This window comes from Megalobrama amblycephala, linkage group LG6 (genome assembly GCF_018812025.1).
Source record: "Megalobrama amblycephala isolate DHTTF-2021 linkage group LG6, ASM1881202v1, whole genome shotgun sequence".
Lineage (NCBI taxonomy): Eukaryota > Metazoa > Chordata > Actinopteri > Cypriniformes > Xenocyprididae > Megalobrama > Megalobrama amblycephala.
Genome location: NC_063049.1, coordinates 31,136,099 through 31,151,739, shown reverse-complemented (window position 1 = coordinate 31,151,739; position 15,641 = coordinate 31,136,099). Strand labels below are relative to the sequence as shown.

The 15,641-nt window shown below is 36.2% G+C and overlaps 1 protein-coding gene across 1 annotated transcript; it reads right to left on the bottom strand.

Annotated features, from left to right (window-relative positions):
• Positions 1 to 4,099: 4,099 nt before the first annotated feature.
• nhlh2 (nescient helix loop helix 2) lies at positions 4,100 to 7,379 on the bottom strand. The gene is made up of 2 exons (XM_048193931.1): positions 6,860 to 7,379; positions 4,100 to 5,973 (listed from the first exon to the last, which is right to left on the bottom strand). Exon 2 carries the CDS (start codon positions 5,920 to 5,922, stop codon positions 5,554 to 5,556), a length of 369 nt encoding a protein of 122 aa, XP_048049888.1. The 5' UTR covers positions 5,923 to 5,973; positions 6,860 to 7,379; the 3' UTR covers positions 4,100 to 5,553.
• Positions 7,380 to 15,641: the final 8,262 nt, after the last annotated feature.

Below are 15,641 nucleotides of genomic sequence, written 5' to 3'. Positions count from 1 at the left end.
AAAGAAAAAAAAAAAAACACTTTTACTGCTCCTCGCTGACCAATAGGGGGCGGCATAGACTTTTATTACACTGGACTAAAGCAATTCTCTAAACAGCTATTTGAAATAAAAACACTGTAGTTGTCATCTGATAGGTAAACATATCATGTGAATAAAGTCTCACACACACACACACACACACACACAGGTTTGTTTTGCTATCAAAGTGAGGACATTCCATAGGCGTAATGGTTTTTATACTGTACAAACTGTACATTCTATCCCCCTACACTACCCTTACTCCTAAACCTACCCATCACAGAAAACATTCTGTGTTTTTACATTTTTAATAAAACATTGTTTAGTATGTTTTTAAAGGTGCCCTAGAATTTAATATATTGAATTTATATTGGCATAGTTGAATAACAAGAGTTCAGTACATGGAAAAGACATACACTGAGTTTCAAACTCCATTGTTTCCTCCTTATATAAATCTCATTTGTTTAAAAGACCTCAGAAGAACAGGCGAATCTCAACATAACACCGACTGTTACGTAACAGTCGGGGTGTACGCCCCCAATATTTGCATATGCCAGCCCATGATCAAGCCATTAGACAAGGGCAGAACGTCTGGATCTGTGCACAGCTGAATCATCAGACTAGGTAAGCAAGCAAGAACAATAGCGAAAAATGGCAGATGGAGCAATAATAACTGACATGATCCATGATAACATGATATTTTTAGTGATATTTGTGAATTGTCTTTCTAAATGTTTCGTTAGCATGTTGCTAATGTACTGTTAAATGTGGTTAAAGTTACCATCATTTATTACTGTATTCACGGAGACAAGAGAGCCGTCGCTATTTTCATTTTTAAACACTTGCAGTCTGTATAATGCATAAACACAACTTCATTCTTTATAAATCTCTCCAACAGTGTGAATTGTTAGCTTTAGCCACACAGCATAGCCTCATACTCATTCAGAATCAAATGTAATGCATCCAAATAAATACTATACTTACATGATCCAATGTATGCAAGCAGCATGCATGACGAACATCTTGTAAAGATCCATTTTGAGGGTTATATTAGCTGTGTAAACTGTGTTTATGCTGTTCAAGGCAAGCGCGAGCTCCGGGGGAGGGGGAGCACGAGAATTAAAGGGGCCGCAACCTATATATCGGTGCATAGTTAATGATGCCCAAAATAGGCAGTTAAAAAAATGAATTAAAAAAAATCTATGGGGTATTTTGAGCTGAAACTTCACAGACACATTCAAGGGACACCTTAGACTTATATTACATCTTTTAAAAAGAAGTTCTAGGGCACCTTTAAAGCTATTTTAAATATGAGGACTCATGAAATGTCCTCATATTTCATGTTTATGTCGTAATACCAGTGTAATACCCATGTCATTATACAAATTTGTATCCTCATAAATCGCAAAAACGAAAAAAAAAAAAAAAAAAAATTATTTTCAAAAACTGAAATTCTGTATAATTTCTAAGTTTGTTTCCTCATGGGGACCAAAAAATGTCCCCACAAGGTAAAAATGTGCAGGTATAGGCCTACTTATGGGGATATTTGGTCCACATAACGTAGGTCCACATAACGTAGGACCACACACAAACACACACACACACACACACACACACACACACACAGGTTTGTTTTGCTATCTTAGTGAGGACATTGCATAGTCTTTCATTGATTTTATATCAGGTCAGTGATATTTTCTATCACCTAACCCAACCCCTACTCCTAAACCTACTCATCACAGAAACATTTGCCAATCATTAGATTTAAATACAATCCTCTTTTGGGCTGAGATAAAACTAGTGAGGACCAGTCAATGTCCTCACTAGTGGGTTGTGAAAGTATTTCACAATATAAGTGAGGACATTTGGTCCTCACAGGTATAGTCAAAACAAGACCATACACACACAATGAGAGAGAGACACACTTGTTATATTTATTAAATATTTCCGGGTGACTTATATTAAGCTATTACTAGTAGTAGCAGTAGTAATGCGAAATGTGACGTTTTATTATTGTACAGCCCTTTCAGATAAATGAACTGACAACTGGTTTGTCCACTAAATGGCGCTATTGAACGCTTCGCATAAACCCACATCACTTCACAATTTTTCTGAATCGTTCAACTCAGTGGAGCTCTCTGCTAATGTGCCAGTGATCTGAATCAGCTGTGTTAAATGAAAGAGAAGAGAAACACGAAATGTGCAGTGCCCCAAGATTAAATGGAAGGATATTTTTGTCTGTAGCCTATATCATGTTTATAGTGGCCAAAAAAATATTTGGAAACTTATGAATATAGAGAGAGTTAGCTACATTTTAGAAAATTCGTGATTGATTACTGTGTAGATGTACAGCAGGGCACCCAACACTATAAATGTGTTATTGTTTTTTTATTTGTTGTTTTATTATTATCGTCATTAGTTCAGGTTTCTATAAAATTCAAGATACTTCCATTCCGTTATGAGTGACATTCATAGTGTTATGATGGGTGCCAGTATTTGTATAGACTGTAAGTGTTTGGATGGTTTTTGTGCATTATTTTTATTTATTTATTTTTATTTTTGAAAGAAATAATGAGTCGAGCTGCGTGCTACTCCGCAGATGCTGATAAAAGCATTTTGTATTTCATAAAATAACTGTAAAATATAGGCCTATGCAGATATTAGACATTTTATCAATAGCGTTCGTTCATACATTTACCAAATAGCTACTTTTTGGAATTACTGTTGGCCTGTAGCACAACAACAACTTTACTGTGTGTTTGAAAATGTAATTTTTCCCTTCAAGCTCTTACAAAATCCTGTAGCCATATGTGGGTGCAGTGCAAATATCTGAAGGAAGGTTGTAAATCTGTACTCTTCAATGCATGCATCAACAAATGCATGCGCCGACTATGTCAGTGTGTCATTGTGTGATGAAAATGCGAAAATCTGATCTTTGTATGTCTGACGCGTGCACAGATGGTCCGGGAAGGCGCGCGCAGCCGGGTCGCATTGTTCTGAGTGTGACACTTTCTATGCGCGAGCTAATGAGAACAGACTGACTCTCGTTTTACCCTCTAAGCAGTTTTTTTCTAGTCTTTTCTTTGTAAACACTCTTAAAATCCTCTGACTCTCATTCGTCCGTTTCCATCTGGCTAATTTCGCCTAACCAATTGGACGGATTGACCCGGGACGTGATGATAGATAGATAGATAGATAGATAGATAGATAGATAGATAGATAGATAGATAGATAGATAGATAGATTTTTTTTTCAATTAGATTTTTAAACAGAAGGAGATAAGATATAGGCTACGTGTTTGATAAAATACTACGCTGTTTTGTTTTTAATGAATATTATGTAAGACATTTAGACACGACAGATTGGCTCATTGCATGAAGGGTCAGCGTCTAATCTGGCTACCTGAGTTTAAGGCTAATGTATTCGACCTTTCTCTGTGACATACTCGCAGACATATGGTATTACATCGGGGCTGAGGGTCATTCATTACATAGCTAATCCTCTAAGGCCTGTTCCCTTCCAGCATGGAACACACAAACTGATCAGCCTGTTTGCCTGTGCGAGGAACTTTATGCTGCACTTCCTGTGATATATTAGGCATAAATAGTTACATGTTAAATGTTTAATTTTCAAATGTAAGATATTTATCTTTTAACAAAAAATGTCCTAAACTTATTTTCTGATTGAGTGACACAAATAGACGGTATAAGTTGCAACATCATCAGCTGAGTAAAGTTATGATCTTTAATGTGAAATAAAATCAAGACTTGGACACACACGCGCGCGCGCACATGCTCTCTTGCATTTTCCCACGGGACGCAGCAGACGGGTCGTAATTTGGTTGCCTTGGCCCGTCTGGACAAGCACCTGTCTCCTCTCTGGGGAGAAAGTCGCCTTTGGGCCGTGAGCAGAGCGGACTGTGCATGTGTGACAGCATAAAAAGGTCTTTTTTCCATGTTTTTTAAATAGTAAAATAACGACAGTGAATTTTATAATGTCAACCCAGAGTTCATTATTTCATTGCAGTTGTCGTCTGAAATGGCAAGCGTAAAAGTAGGCTGTAAAGAACATAGAGAACATATTATTGGTACAATATCTTTAATTTCATATTGTTTTATGCAAAAACAACAGACGAACTGGCGTTGAATTAATATTTTTTTTACTATTTATTCTAAAATAGTTATGAAAAACTGCGATACAAACCAGTGTACTGGCTATTCCACTACAAAATGACGGACAAAACCCCGAATTAACAGGGTAATCTTTGGATATGAGGCAGATGTGAGATAATTTGTTCACTATAAAATTTCCAAAAGGTTCACAAGAATCACGTAAACAAATAATCTCTATAAATAGTTTCTAAAAGAAAAAATAAACTACTTTGAGATCATTTTTGGTCGCAGCAGAGAGAGCGTCTATGGGTAGCTTATAGACTTGGAAGGCAATTAAGCAACTCTTTATGTATTATTCCAAATTATTTATGTGACATTGATTATTATGTAGGCCTATATTTAATTTAGTCTAATGGTACTTTTAATCCATCACAAGTCATCTGGTACCCAAGGCGCTATCTATGAGCACTTTGTAAACAAAATAAACAATACAGCAATAGATCCTATCCGATGGGAAGTGCTTCTCGTTATCATAGGACAGGACAGCGACAGCAACACCATTATAATAACCGTAGTGCACACACAGCGAAGGCCCTCCTACTCCTAAGAAAACTGCCAATGAAAAGTGCAAATGAAAAGCAACAGTAAACCCAAACTCTGCGACATCAGTCTATGAATAATAATAAAACATTAAATATTTACATGTATACGTAAACACTTTAGATATGCTATTTTAAGGACACTCACATAACTTAATTTACTTCATAAATAAAAATAAACAAAAATACATGTAAAAGAAAATAAATTAACGAATAAATTAACAACAAGGTTACGATTCGTTCCAGCACATAGATGTAGCCTATACATTTTTTTTTTTCCCCCCCAGATGGTTGGCCTATAAAATCCGCTTGATTTATATCAAGATTGTGAAAGATAAATGTAATGTTGTTTCGTTTAGGCCAATGTGATGTATAAAGATCCAGCCCAAGTCAAATCTCTCCACAGCAAATTACTGGCACAAATATGCTTATGATTTTGGATGTTGAACAGTTATCCTAAACTCTTGTTATGGTGTTAAAAACAACAAGCTTCACTTATTGCAACACGTTAAACGTTTTTGGGTAACTCTTTATAATAACCTTCATCAAGGCTAATTATTTTAGTGATTAGCCTACTGAAACGTTTGAAAACACTGTCTAACAGAATACATTATGACTTCCTTCTATCTTTTTTTGTTAGGCTTTTTTTTAGGGTAGCCTATTTTAAGGACAGACAGTTCAATAACATTACATACTGTAGGCCTATTACTGAATTATAAAGTGTTACCCATTTTTCTTAATGTTTGCGAGTCTAGCTGTCATGTCAATAAAAGTATTCTTTATACACCTGTAGGATTTTGTTTCAGAATGCGCTGAAAGTTAGTCTAAACGTCCAAAACGTGGTTAAGATAAGAAATGTAACAGATAGCAAGACGAAGTATTTCTATCTTGGACAGTTTCTTGTCGGGTGGAAGTGTTGGTAGCAGCTTTCTAAGCTCAGCGAATGCTACGTTGAACGCTTCCACTCTGATGCGCTCTCGCGTGGCATGCGCAGAGCGGTACTTCGCAGTCGCGCGCCTCCTCCGTCTCTTCTCCTCTCTAGTGAGCGCGGCTGGCACGAGTGCGCGAGTCTTGCCATCCTCGGCCTCTAAGGGCTCGTGAGCCACACATTCCACCTTCATGATGTTCAGACATTCCGTGTCCGACTGTCCCCAGGTGAGGTCAGGATCCGTCTGATCGGGGCTCAGCATCATTTTCAGATCCGTTTGATAAAAACTTCAAAAGTGCACTGATTGTTAACTGCCCTGGTGAATTAGACACAAAGGATTTATGTTTTTCAACATATAAATAGTAATCTGTACATAATGTTAAAATAAATTCATTGCTTGTAGGCTATTTCACCTAAGGGTAACACTCAGTGTTTGCATGCAGCTTCATGGATATAGGCTATTCGTTTGTGTTACTTTAAAAACAGTTGAGTAGCTACTAAATGTTTGTAAATGGTTGTTGTGTGCATTTTGGCTCATTCAGCACACATTACCATCAGGAGATGGATATTCGCTGGTTCTACGCAAAAGTTAATGGGAATCAATTATTGTCACAAAACCCAAGTCATAGTTGACCATCTGTCGCAAATGCAAATGCAAAGCCTATAGCTCCAGATGACACAAGGGTGCATGGTACAAGTCTTTTTTTCCATTGCTTTATTTTTATTTTCGTTATAAGTTGAATGTTTTTGAATAACGATTTGTCTGAGCACACTATAGGCTACGTTAAAATATTATTACCTACTGAGTTATGCAAATGAACTAACACTATAAAAATTATATCCATTACAGCTGAAAACGTTCTTTTAATTGCAGTCTTAAATTTTTAAAGAAAAACATTTTTTTAAAGCGTTGCCAAAGTGACAGCTTCCAGATTAGTTCATTGCACTTTAATTACTGATGAAGATCGAGTTTAAACAGAGGAAAACTAAGACGATGTTATGATAAAATGATGGAAATATACCATATCAATTATTTTGGCGAGCTGCCCATAATTATAGACTGTTGCTATAGCTAATAATTTATTATAGTGCAAGTTAATGCATGCAACATGAACACTGTAAGGTGTTTAAAATAATCACAACATGGAGATGAGTAAAAAGTATTAATCTACCAACATTTATGAAATTGATTTGAAACTCACCTCTGTTGATGATGAATAGGACGAGAATCAGTTTATTCCCCAAAATCCCCTTTATCAAATCTGTTTTAGTGTTTCATGTTCATCTGTCCATTGTGTTTTCTGAATTTTTATTTTGGCATGAGCAACAGCATTTCTCAGCCTAATATTTTCCTCGCCACTAATTCCACTTATAACGCAGCCGGTATCGTAGATTGTTGTTGTATGATGAAATTTCCGTGAGAGGTGTTACAGAATGGATATTATAATAACAGGACCGGTAACGCACGCTCTGAGATGTGCTGCCCTCTGACCCGTGTGCGGATAACAATGGACACGCGTCCTCAGATAAGATCGATGAGATAAGAAAGTGTCGTCTCCGGCTGTCCTCCTCTCTGTTTCCCGTGGATTATTAGAATATTGTTCCAGCCATCCTTACAACCACGCGTGCTTGTCCTCGTGCCTCTGATGATTTGAGAGATAACATTCCACTGGCTCCCTATAAAGTCTCCCTCTCTCTCTCTCTCTCTCTCTCTCTTGCTCCCTCTTACAAATCATTCACTTTATGCACTTATCCACGACAGTCACACCTCCGTCCCACCCCCTCTTTTCTCTCTCCTTCCACTCAGCGAGTTCTTTCTCGACCAGATTGAAAGGAGCGCCTGAGGCTAGAGCTGGACGCGTGTGTTTGGCAGTAACGCATTGGTTGTACGCCTGTCTTAAATTGGTGCAATTGTTTGTAAAAGTTTCAGCTAAATTAACTAAATTATGACTAAATTAAGTGTTCAGTTACGATGTTTAAGGAAACCCCTTGTATATTAGTGTGACGTTTTGGATGACAGCAGTCTGGTGCAGTGTGACACGAAGCCAGACTCTAAAAATTATATATTTGTTAACATTTTTTTTTATTTAATTTAATTTATTTTATTTTTTTTACCGATATTGAGAGAAATAATTGATAAAATAGTAAACAAAATTCACTTAAAATGCAGTCTCCTTCAATCTAAATGGTGGTTGAAAACATTTTAGGTACCTGTTTTTTTGTGTGTTTTTTTTTTTTTTTTTGGTCAACTACCTGTTTACAAATATATTTGTACTTAAGCACCAAATGACAGTTAACTGTTCCTTTTGTTTGCATAATCACAAGCTCATTTTACACTGAACTAATGATTTACCCCTAAGCATTGATGGGACTAGTATGCAAAAAATGATGTGAGTATATTAACCCATGTTCTTCCAAAGATCAATCCTTCTATAATCTAGTAAACAAATCCAGTTTGTTATGATGTGTTGTAAAATGGAAGGTTCTGCTTGTGTTATTATATGGATAGAGAGCAGCCGGCTTGGAGAGGTTTGTTTTTCTAAATTAGAGACAGAATTTTAATAGGATATTTCTGATAAAAGATAAAAGCGACAGGGGTGGTAAAAAAAAAAAAAAAAAAAGTGGGAATGTATTGCCAAACTTCTCATAAAAGACCTTTAATAGACATGTCAATGACAAATAGATCTTCCCAGTCTGTGCATATGATTTAAAAAGACAGCTGTAATGAATGTATAGGTCGATACCAAGTTTGATGAGAAAAAAGGTCTTTAATATAAAATGAAATCATTGGAATTCTTCGGGATCCACATATCATCCTCAGACTGATTATGTTTTAGACTATTATTGATCATGGCTGATGATGAGATGTTCCATTAAAACCTCTTATTTCTGTCCTCTGTTTGTGAACAAAGTCAGCTGGTCTGCTATTTACTGCAAAACACCCCTCTCCTCCTCACACATACACACATAAATACACAGAGTCAAATGTGAGAAAGAGGCATATGGCTTCCAGAGTCACCCATCCCCCCTCTGCTGCCCTTTTTTGCCTGGTGCATGTGTTCAGATCTGGGCATTGCTTTGGGAAGGGGGCAAGGACCTCACTGACTGAATTAAGGTCTACTGTGTGTGTGTGTTTGTGCGTGTGTGTGTGTGTGTGTTGGGGCAGCTGGCTGATGTTGCTGGAAGGATGGAAAGATGGATGGGTGGATGGAGAGATGGATGGAGGCAGGATGTCTGACCCAGGGCCAGTGGAGGGGTATGAAAATAGTAAGACCCAGAGAGAGAAAAACAATAGAGGGGAGGACATGGAGGCAGAAGAGAACTGGGCATAAAGAGGGAAAAAGACAATGGGATGGAGTATTTTGACTGGAAAGAGACAAGTGAAGATCATATGGCAATATTACTATGTTATGTGTGGGCATGAATCTGTTTGTAAAGGCTTTGTTTTCGTATAATTTGGTTTAGTCAGATAATGCCAACTCAGAATGAACATATGTTGTCCTGTGTGCTTAGTTTTAGGAAGGCTGGTGGAGATCATAAGTATTGATCTCTGTTGTTCATGGTGAAAGAACAATGGAGTGCAGCTCATTTCATGGCTTAATTCAGTCCAGTATGCGGTCAATATGAATACCTTCTGCCCGGGCTAAGCTTTGATGCATGCTCATTTAAATCAACAAATTTCCAATGCCTTATTATGATGTGTAGTATAAAATATTCCCCATGTCATACACATTCAAGTATACATAATTCTTGGCAAAAATCCAATAGACTGCATAGAGTACCAGATCTAGCTGATATAAACTGTTGTTCGGCCTAATTTCTGTTTAGTCTTACAGACATGTCAAACCAAAAAAAAAAATAAAGTAAACTGTGACATATTATACCCAAAAATTCTTCATACAGTGGACTACAAGTAAAATTGATAAAAATTTGGGACCAAATAATTATTCAGACACTTTGAGCTGTCCATGTTTTGCTTAAGCGTTATCTGACATAATTAAGATTTTTTTTTTCAGACACAGTTTAACTCTAAGATCTTGTCATATTACCATTTTTTTAAACTATAGTGAACAAATTGTATTAATGAATGAAATGTTCAAGGTGTCTGAATAAGTTTTGGTTTGACTGTACATCTGTATGCATCAAGACTGTGTGCCATTTAGAACTGAATTGAGAATATACAATTCCAATTCATTTCCAGAATTTGAATTGAATTTGAATTAAGGTGACATGTATGAATGTAATGAAATTAAAATTAAAATGAATTTCAAATCAAAGACATTCAAATAACTCATTTTAAGCTAGAAAATAAAGTATTTAAAAAGTTTAAAAACCTTTGATGTTTGGAGGTAGATTGATAGATTATATATTGAGTAAGTTACATTTTAGAATCAAAATTTCCAATTATTTTGACTTATTTTTTGTTCAGCCAGGTTGGTTTATTTAAAAAAAGTAAGTTACCTGGTTGCCTAACATTTTGAGTTCATTGAAATTAAAAATTTGAGTTAATACAATGAAAGTGATTGGTTTAGCAACAGAAACTCAAAATATTATGTTATCTGAACCACATTAATTATTTATTTTTTACAGGTGTAGAACAACAGACAAGTGTGTCATTCCTTGATAAATCAGTGTTTTTAAACGAATTGGCTGAATCACTGATTCCATGACTCACTCATAAAGACAGTCAATATAACCTGCAGAAAGAGTCATCACCACTAATGCACATATACTGAAAGCCTGCTGAACGCACAAACACAGACAATCGGAGTGATACAAACAGTGAAATGTCTCATGCATAAGTGAATTCGGAATAGCATATTTTGCCTTGTCAATCGCATTCGAGAACTAGACCTAATGTTGTATAATGTGGGATTAATTTTTCTGTTTTTGGCATTCATTGGGATTCCTACACCTAATTAAGCAAATGATTACATGCCTATTCATAGAATTTTAGTGATCACAAGTTATGGAGGACAAATTAATTTAAAAGTTTAATTCAGAAAATCATTTAATGGGTTTGTTCACACAAAAATGAAAATTCTGCTATCATTTACTCACCCTCATGTCATTCCAAACCCATGAGAGTGAGCAAATGATTCATTTTACTGTCATTCCAAATCCATAAAGGTAAGTACATCATTTATTTTACAATGCCATTATAACCTTTTTTCAGATCTGTTAAGTTTTGGTTACCCGGACTTTCGATGGAGGGACAGAAACCTCGCAGGTTTCATTAAAAATATCTTAATTTGTGTTTTGAAGATTGATAATTAAAGTCTTATGGGTTTTAATGATTTGCCTCATTAAGTACAGTACATAACTTCTATATTTTTAGGAGGCTGAATGAGTTTGAACATGGATTGTTAAACTGAGGGTAGTCTAAACTCAGCTGCATGACTGACCCAGGCACTGGATAACACCCATTACAGCCCCAATGAGAGCCAGCTGCAGCTCATCAGCACAGGACACCTGAGCTCAGCCTTGCTTGGACATACTGCCCTTTACACACAATAAAACTCTTGCACACAGATGCACAATGCTATACGTACATGCACATGCATGTATACGATTCTCAAGGACGCGATCTAATGTGGTTTTGCTGTTATTGTTGGCGTTAATCTGACAGGAACACAAAGAATTACTATCCTTGTACGAGACAGAGAGAGAGCAAGACGAGAAAGATGAGCGATGGCATATATTTTCTTCTCTCTCACCTCTCCAGGGTGAGCTCAGATCAGAACTCCTCCTCCTCCTCCCCCATGAATTGGGATCAGGTGGGGATCAGCTGGACCTTCGAGAAGGGGGGCAGAGGGTTTATGTGTGTGTGTTTTGGTAGTGGTGCTGATGAGCAGAAGGGTAGGGTGCCAGGCCGGCCGGGGGCCAATGTTGCACCTGTGAGAGATCCTGGAGGCAAATCTGGGTGTAGAAGCATGGATATGATTGGAAAGGTCCATCTTAGCACCTGCACAGAGGCGATTGAAGAGTTTGACAAGCCCAGAAATGAAAAAACAAAACAGCAACCTAACTTTGGCTTTTTATGATACATCCAAGAAGCCCAATGCATCCATGCAGGGTGATGTCTGTGAGTTGTGTGTTGTATGCGTATGTGAGGATGCACTCCTGGGCGGAAAGAACGAATTGGTCAGCCCTTTCCCCCCGAGAACAATCTTTGAGGTGTAAATAACTGAGACAAAGAGGGAGTTAAGAGAGTACCCAACATCTTTCTCCCTTTTTGCTTTTCTCTGTCTCTCTCTTTTTCCCTCCCACTTCGTCTCCAGGGACTGTACCAGCCTGGCTTGAACTGGACACCATCTGCTATAATGTGACAGAATGGAACCCCCAAATACTTTCATTTAATTCTGCTTTGTATGTGTGTGTGTGTGTTTGTTTGTGTGCACATGAGAAGAGAGCTATTATCTACAGTATGTTTTTTTTTTGTTTTTTTTTTAAATACAGCTTTGCTTCTGTAAATATGGACTTGTATACATACACACACCGGTACATGTGCACTAAAGGTGCGTGGGTCATGTCTGCACCCAGAATTTGTTCCCTTGGGTCCTTTGTTGAATTTAAAGACCATCTGTTATCTCTAACAAGCTTTCTCTTTTTCTCTTTGTTATTTTAGCAGTTTCTTTGCATTTTATTGGTTTAAAGTCTCTGTGTGATCAAAATTAAAGTGTTTTAGGCCTCTAAGGTTATGAGAAACGTGGAAAATTCAGTACCATGGACAGTGCTGGAGAACCATATCCACAGGCATTGCCATAATTAAAGAATTATTTTTATTATTTTGAAGTCTGCATGCATATTGCTAAATTTCTTAGGAACACAAAAGACAATGTCAAACTTTCAGTTAGGTTAGGTATGAATCCTGTTCAATTAAAAAGGTGTGAAGCCCTGAAGAACTTCCACAGTTCATTTCTAACCCTTATGGTGGTTTTGCAAATTCAAATTATTAAATGCTAATTATTCAATTGAATAATTTATTAGCTTCAAAGCTGCTAGAGGTTATGGGAAATTGACAAAAGCATTTGAATTGTCTTATAAAATGCTTTCTGCTTCTGCTGTCCACATGTGTTTGATATTATATTCAATAAGGAGAGTGTGGAATGAAAAATGAAATATGTTAAACTAGTGTTTTAGATGTTGTCACTGACATGTTTAGAGAGATTCATTAGTAGAGGGGCTATTTTAATGTCCCATCAAGACCTAGTCTAAAAGATGAATTACTGAGGATCACTTTTCAACCCTATAAAGACAGTATTTTGTCTTATTGATCTCTTTGTTGAAAGCATAATGCCCCACCCATAACACTGTGATGACTTTCTCCTATTCCTCTTGTTAATAAAAACATCCTTATACGGATAAAATTCTACTACTTCATCCAACCTAACATTAAACAATATTTTTAGTGCATATTCAGTATTTGTTACATGCATTTCCTGATTCGGATTCCTCTCTTTGATACAGTATATATGAGATACATTTAGTAGTAATGGGTTCAAAGTTTAAAGAAGCAAGGATTCTTTAAATTTATCAAAACTGACAAAAGATAACAACAGATTGCTGTTTTTTAAACTTTCTGTGCAACAAAGAATCCTGAGAAAATGTGTCATGGCTTCTACAGCATATTAAAGGTCCAGTAAGTGATCTAGGAAATGCTAACTTTAACCTGCTAGCATTAAAAGCATACAATCCCACTCTTCCTGCAAATTGCTGTCCAAAGCCACGCCTCCTCCAAAACACATGAATGCAATCAGACCGGAAGCGAGATGACAGGGACAACGTTATTGGATTAGGGAGATGGGGGGGCAATTGTAACAAATTTTGGTCATGCCGTCATTGCTCAAAAACCTTTTGAAATATTTGGATACAATTTTTATGTCATTAACTTGTATCTGCGTTCTACTTGTTAACAGTCACCAAATGTTTTTATACATTGGAAGTCAAATGTTACATCTGCCCCCACATGCGGGGGCAATTGTAACAACACATGTAATACCTATAAATACCAATGACCATAATAAACTCCAGAGAATATAGATATAGTTAAAACTATTCAATATCCATTACATCCATATTATCCAGAACAATTAATTAACTCCCCTTGCTGTTTTCCTTGGTCTGAACCTAGACATGCTGTGAACAGAGAGTGTACAAGGCCTACTCAGTAAAATGGATCTCCAGATTGAGAGGCAAAAACACTTTTCTTAAATCTGTCAATCTATTTTGATAAGCTGGACAATATTTTGATGGTGTTTGGGGCAATTGTAATGCAGTGTTCCAATTGCCCCCGACTGTACCACCCTGTGACAAGCTACCCTGCTATCTAGAAACAACAAAGCTAATTGTTTGACAAAGATATAAAATGTTAAACAACAAAATGGTCATCAAAACAGATTTAATTTCATAGACATTAATGGTTAAGACAGAAAAAGTTGACCAAGTATGATTTAGAAGCTTGTCCTTTGCATGCAGAGAGGGATCTCCACAGAGCACATGCAAAATGAGTTTTATGGTTCTGTCTTGTTTCTGATTGGTGTAATTTGAGATGTTACATTTGCCCCTGGTCTCCCCCTACATCATGTATCATTCACCAATGAGAAAAGTTTACAGTACAAAAACTTAATGAGGGTTTCCCAGCTAAGCAAGTTATACTTATTTAAAATATGACAATGGTAAAAACTAAATTGTTTTTTTTTAATCTAAAAATGTAAGTGCTTGTTTGTATAATAATTCCAATGGTTTTCGAACTATGAAATGTGTATTAGACCAGTTTGTCAAACAATAAGTGACATGAGAAAGAATCACAGAATGAAAATATATCTTTGCAGCCTCATTTGATAAAGAATTTCTAATAAACCCAAAATTAACTAAGTTAAATCTGACCTTTTTGCATACCTTTTTAATATGTGTTTTAAAACCAAGACAGGAGTCCAGATGAATCTCTAGGTATTTATATTCTGAACTTGTAATATCTCTCCTGAAATTACAATATCCTGCTTTATATCAACAATATGTCCCTTAGAAAAGAACATACAAACTGTTTTTGACACATTTAATTTCAGATAACTCTGATTGAGACAGGAAGTGACTTTTTCCATAACATCTGCCAACTTATTTGCAACCTCTTCTACGTTTTTACCATGTGTGAAAATTACTGTAGCATCAGCATACATTATGATATTACATTGTTGACGCACCATAGGTAAAACATTAAGATACATGCTAAAGAGAATTGGGCCCAATATGGACCCTTGTGGAACACCAGTTGATAGACATAGTGAATTAGATTTATAACGATCAATTTTTACTAACTGAGAATGAGAAGAAAGATAAGATTCGATTAAATTTACAAAACTTTGTCAAAAAATTAAAATTTAATAATTTATGCAAAAGGTTATTATGATTTACAGTATCAAATGCTTTCTGCAAATCAAGAAATATTTCCCTATAGCGGCTAATAAATCGGAAGTCTCGTGCATTCACAGAAAACACCTTACTTCCACATTGAAAAATAAGGTGGATATTTATAAAAATTAATTTAGACTGCTTAACATAGTGATAGACTTTCAACCAGCATAACAAAATATGTTTCAGTAGGCAATCACCTATTGCACTTTAAAGCAGCACAAATGATTTCAACATTGATAATAAGAAATCTTTCTTGAGCTTTCAGCATATTGAGCTTCAGCATATTAAAATGATTTCTGAAGGATCATGTGGCACTAAAGACTGGAGAAATGGCTGCTGAAAATTCAGCTTTGTCATCACAGGAATAAATGACGTTAAAATATATTGCAATACATTTTATTTGTAATAATATTTCACAACATTACTGTTATTTTGATCAAATAAATGCAGCCTTGGTCGATACATTGAAAAAATCTTATTGACCCCCGACTTTTGAATGGTAAAATACATATTTGTTAAGGATGCATGCTGTACTCGTATTCAATCAAGCACAAACTCTGCCAGGTGGGC

Bases quoted from the DNA above. Each gene is read 5' to 3' on its own strand.
- nhlh2 (XM_048193931.1), bottom strand. From the start codon at position 5,922: ATGATGCTGAGCCCCGATCAGACGGATCCTGACCTCACCTGGGGACAG.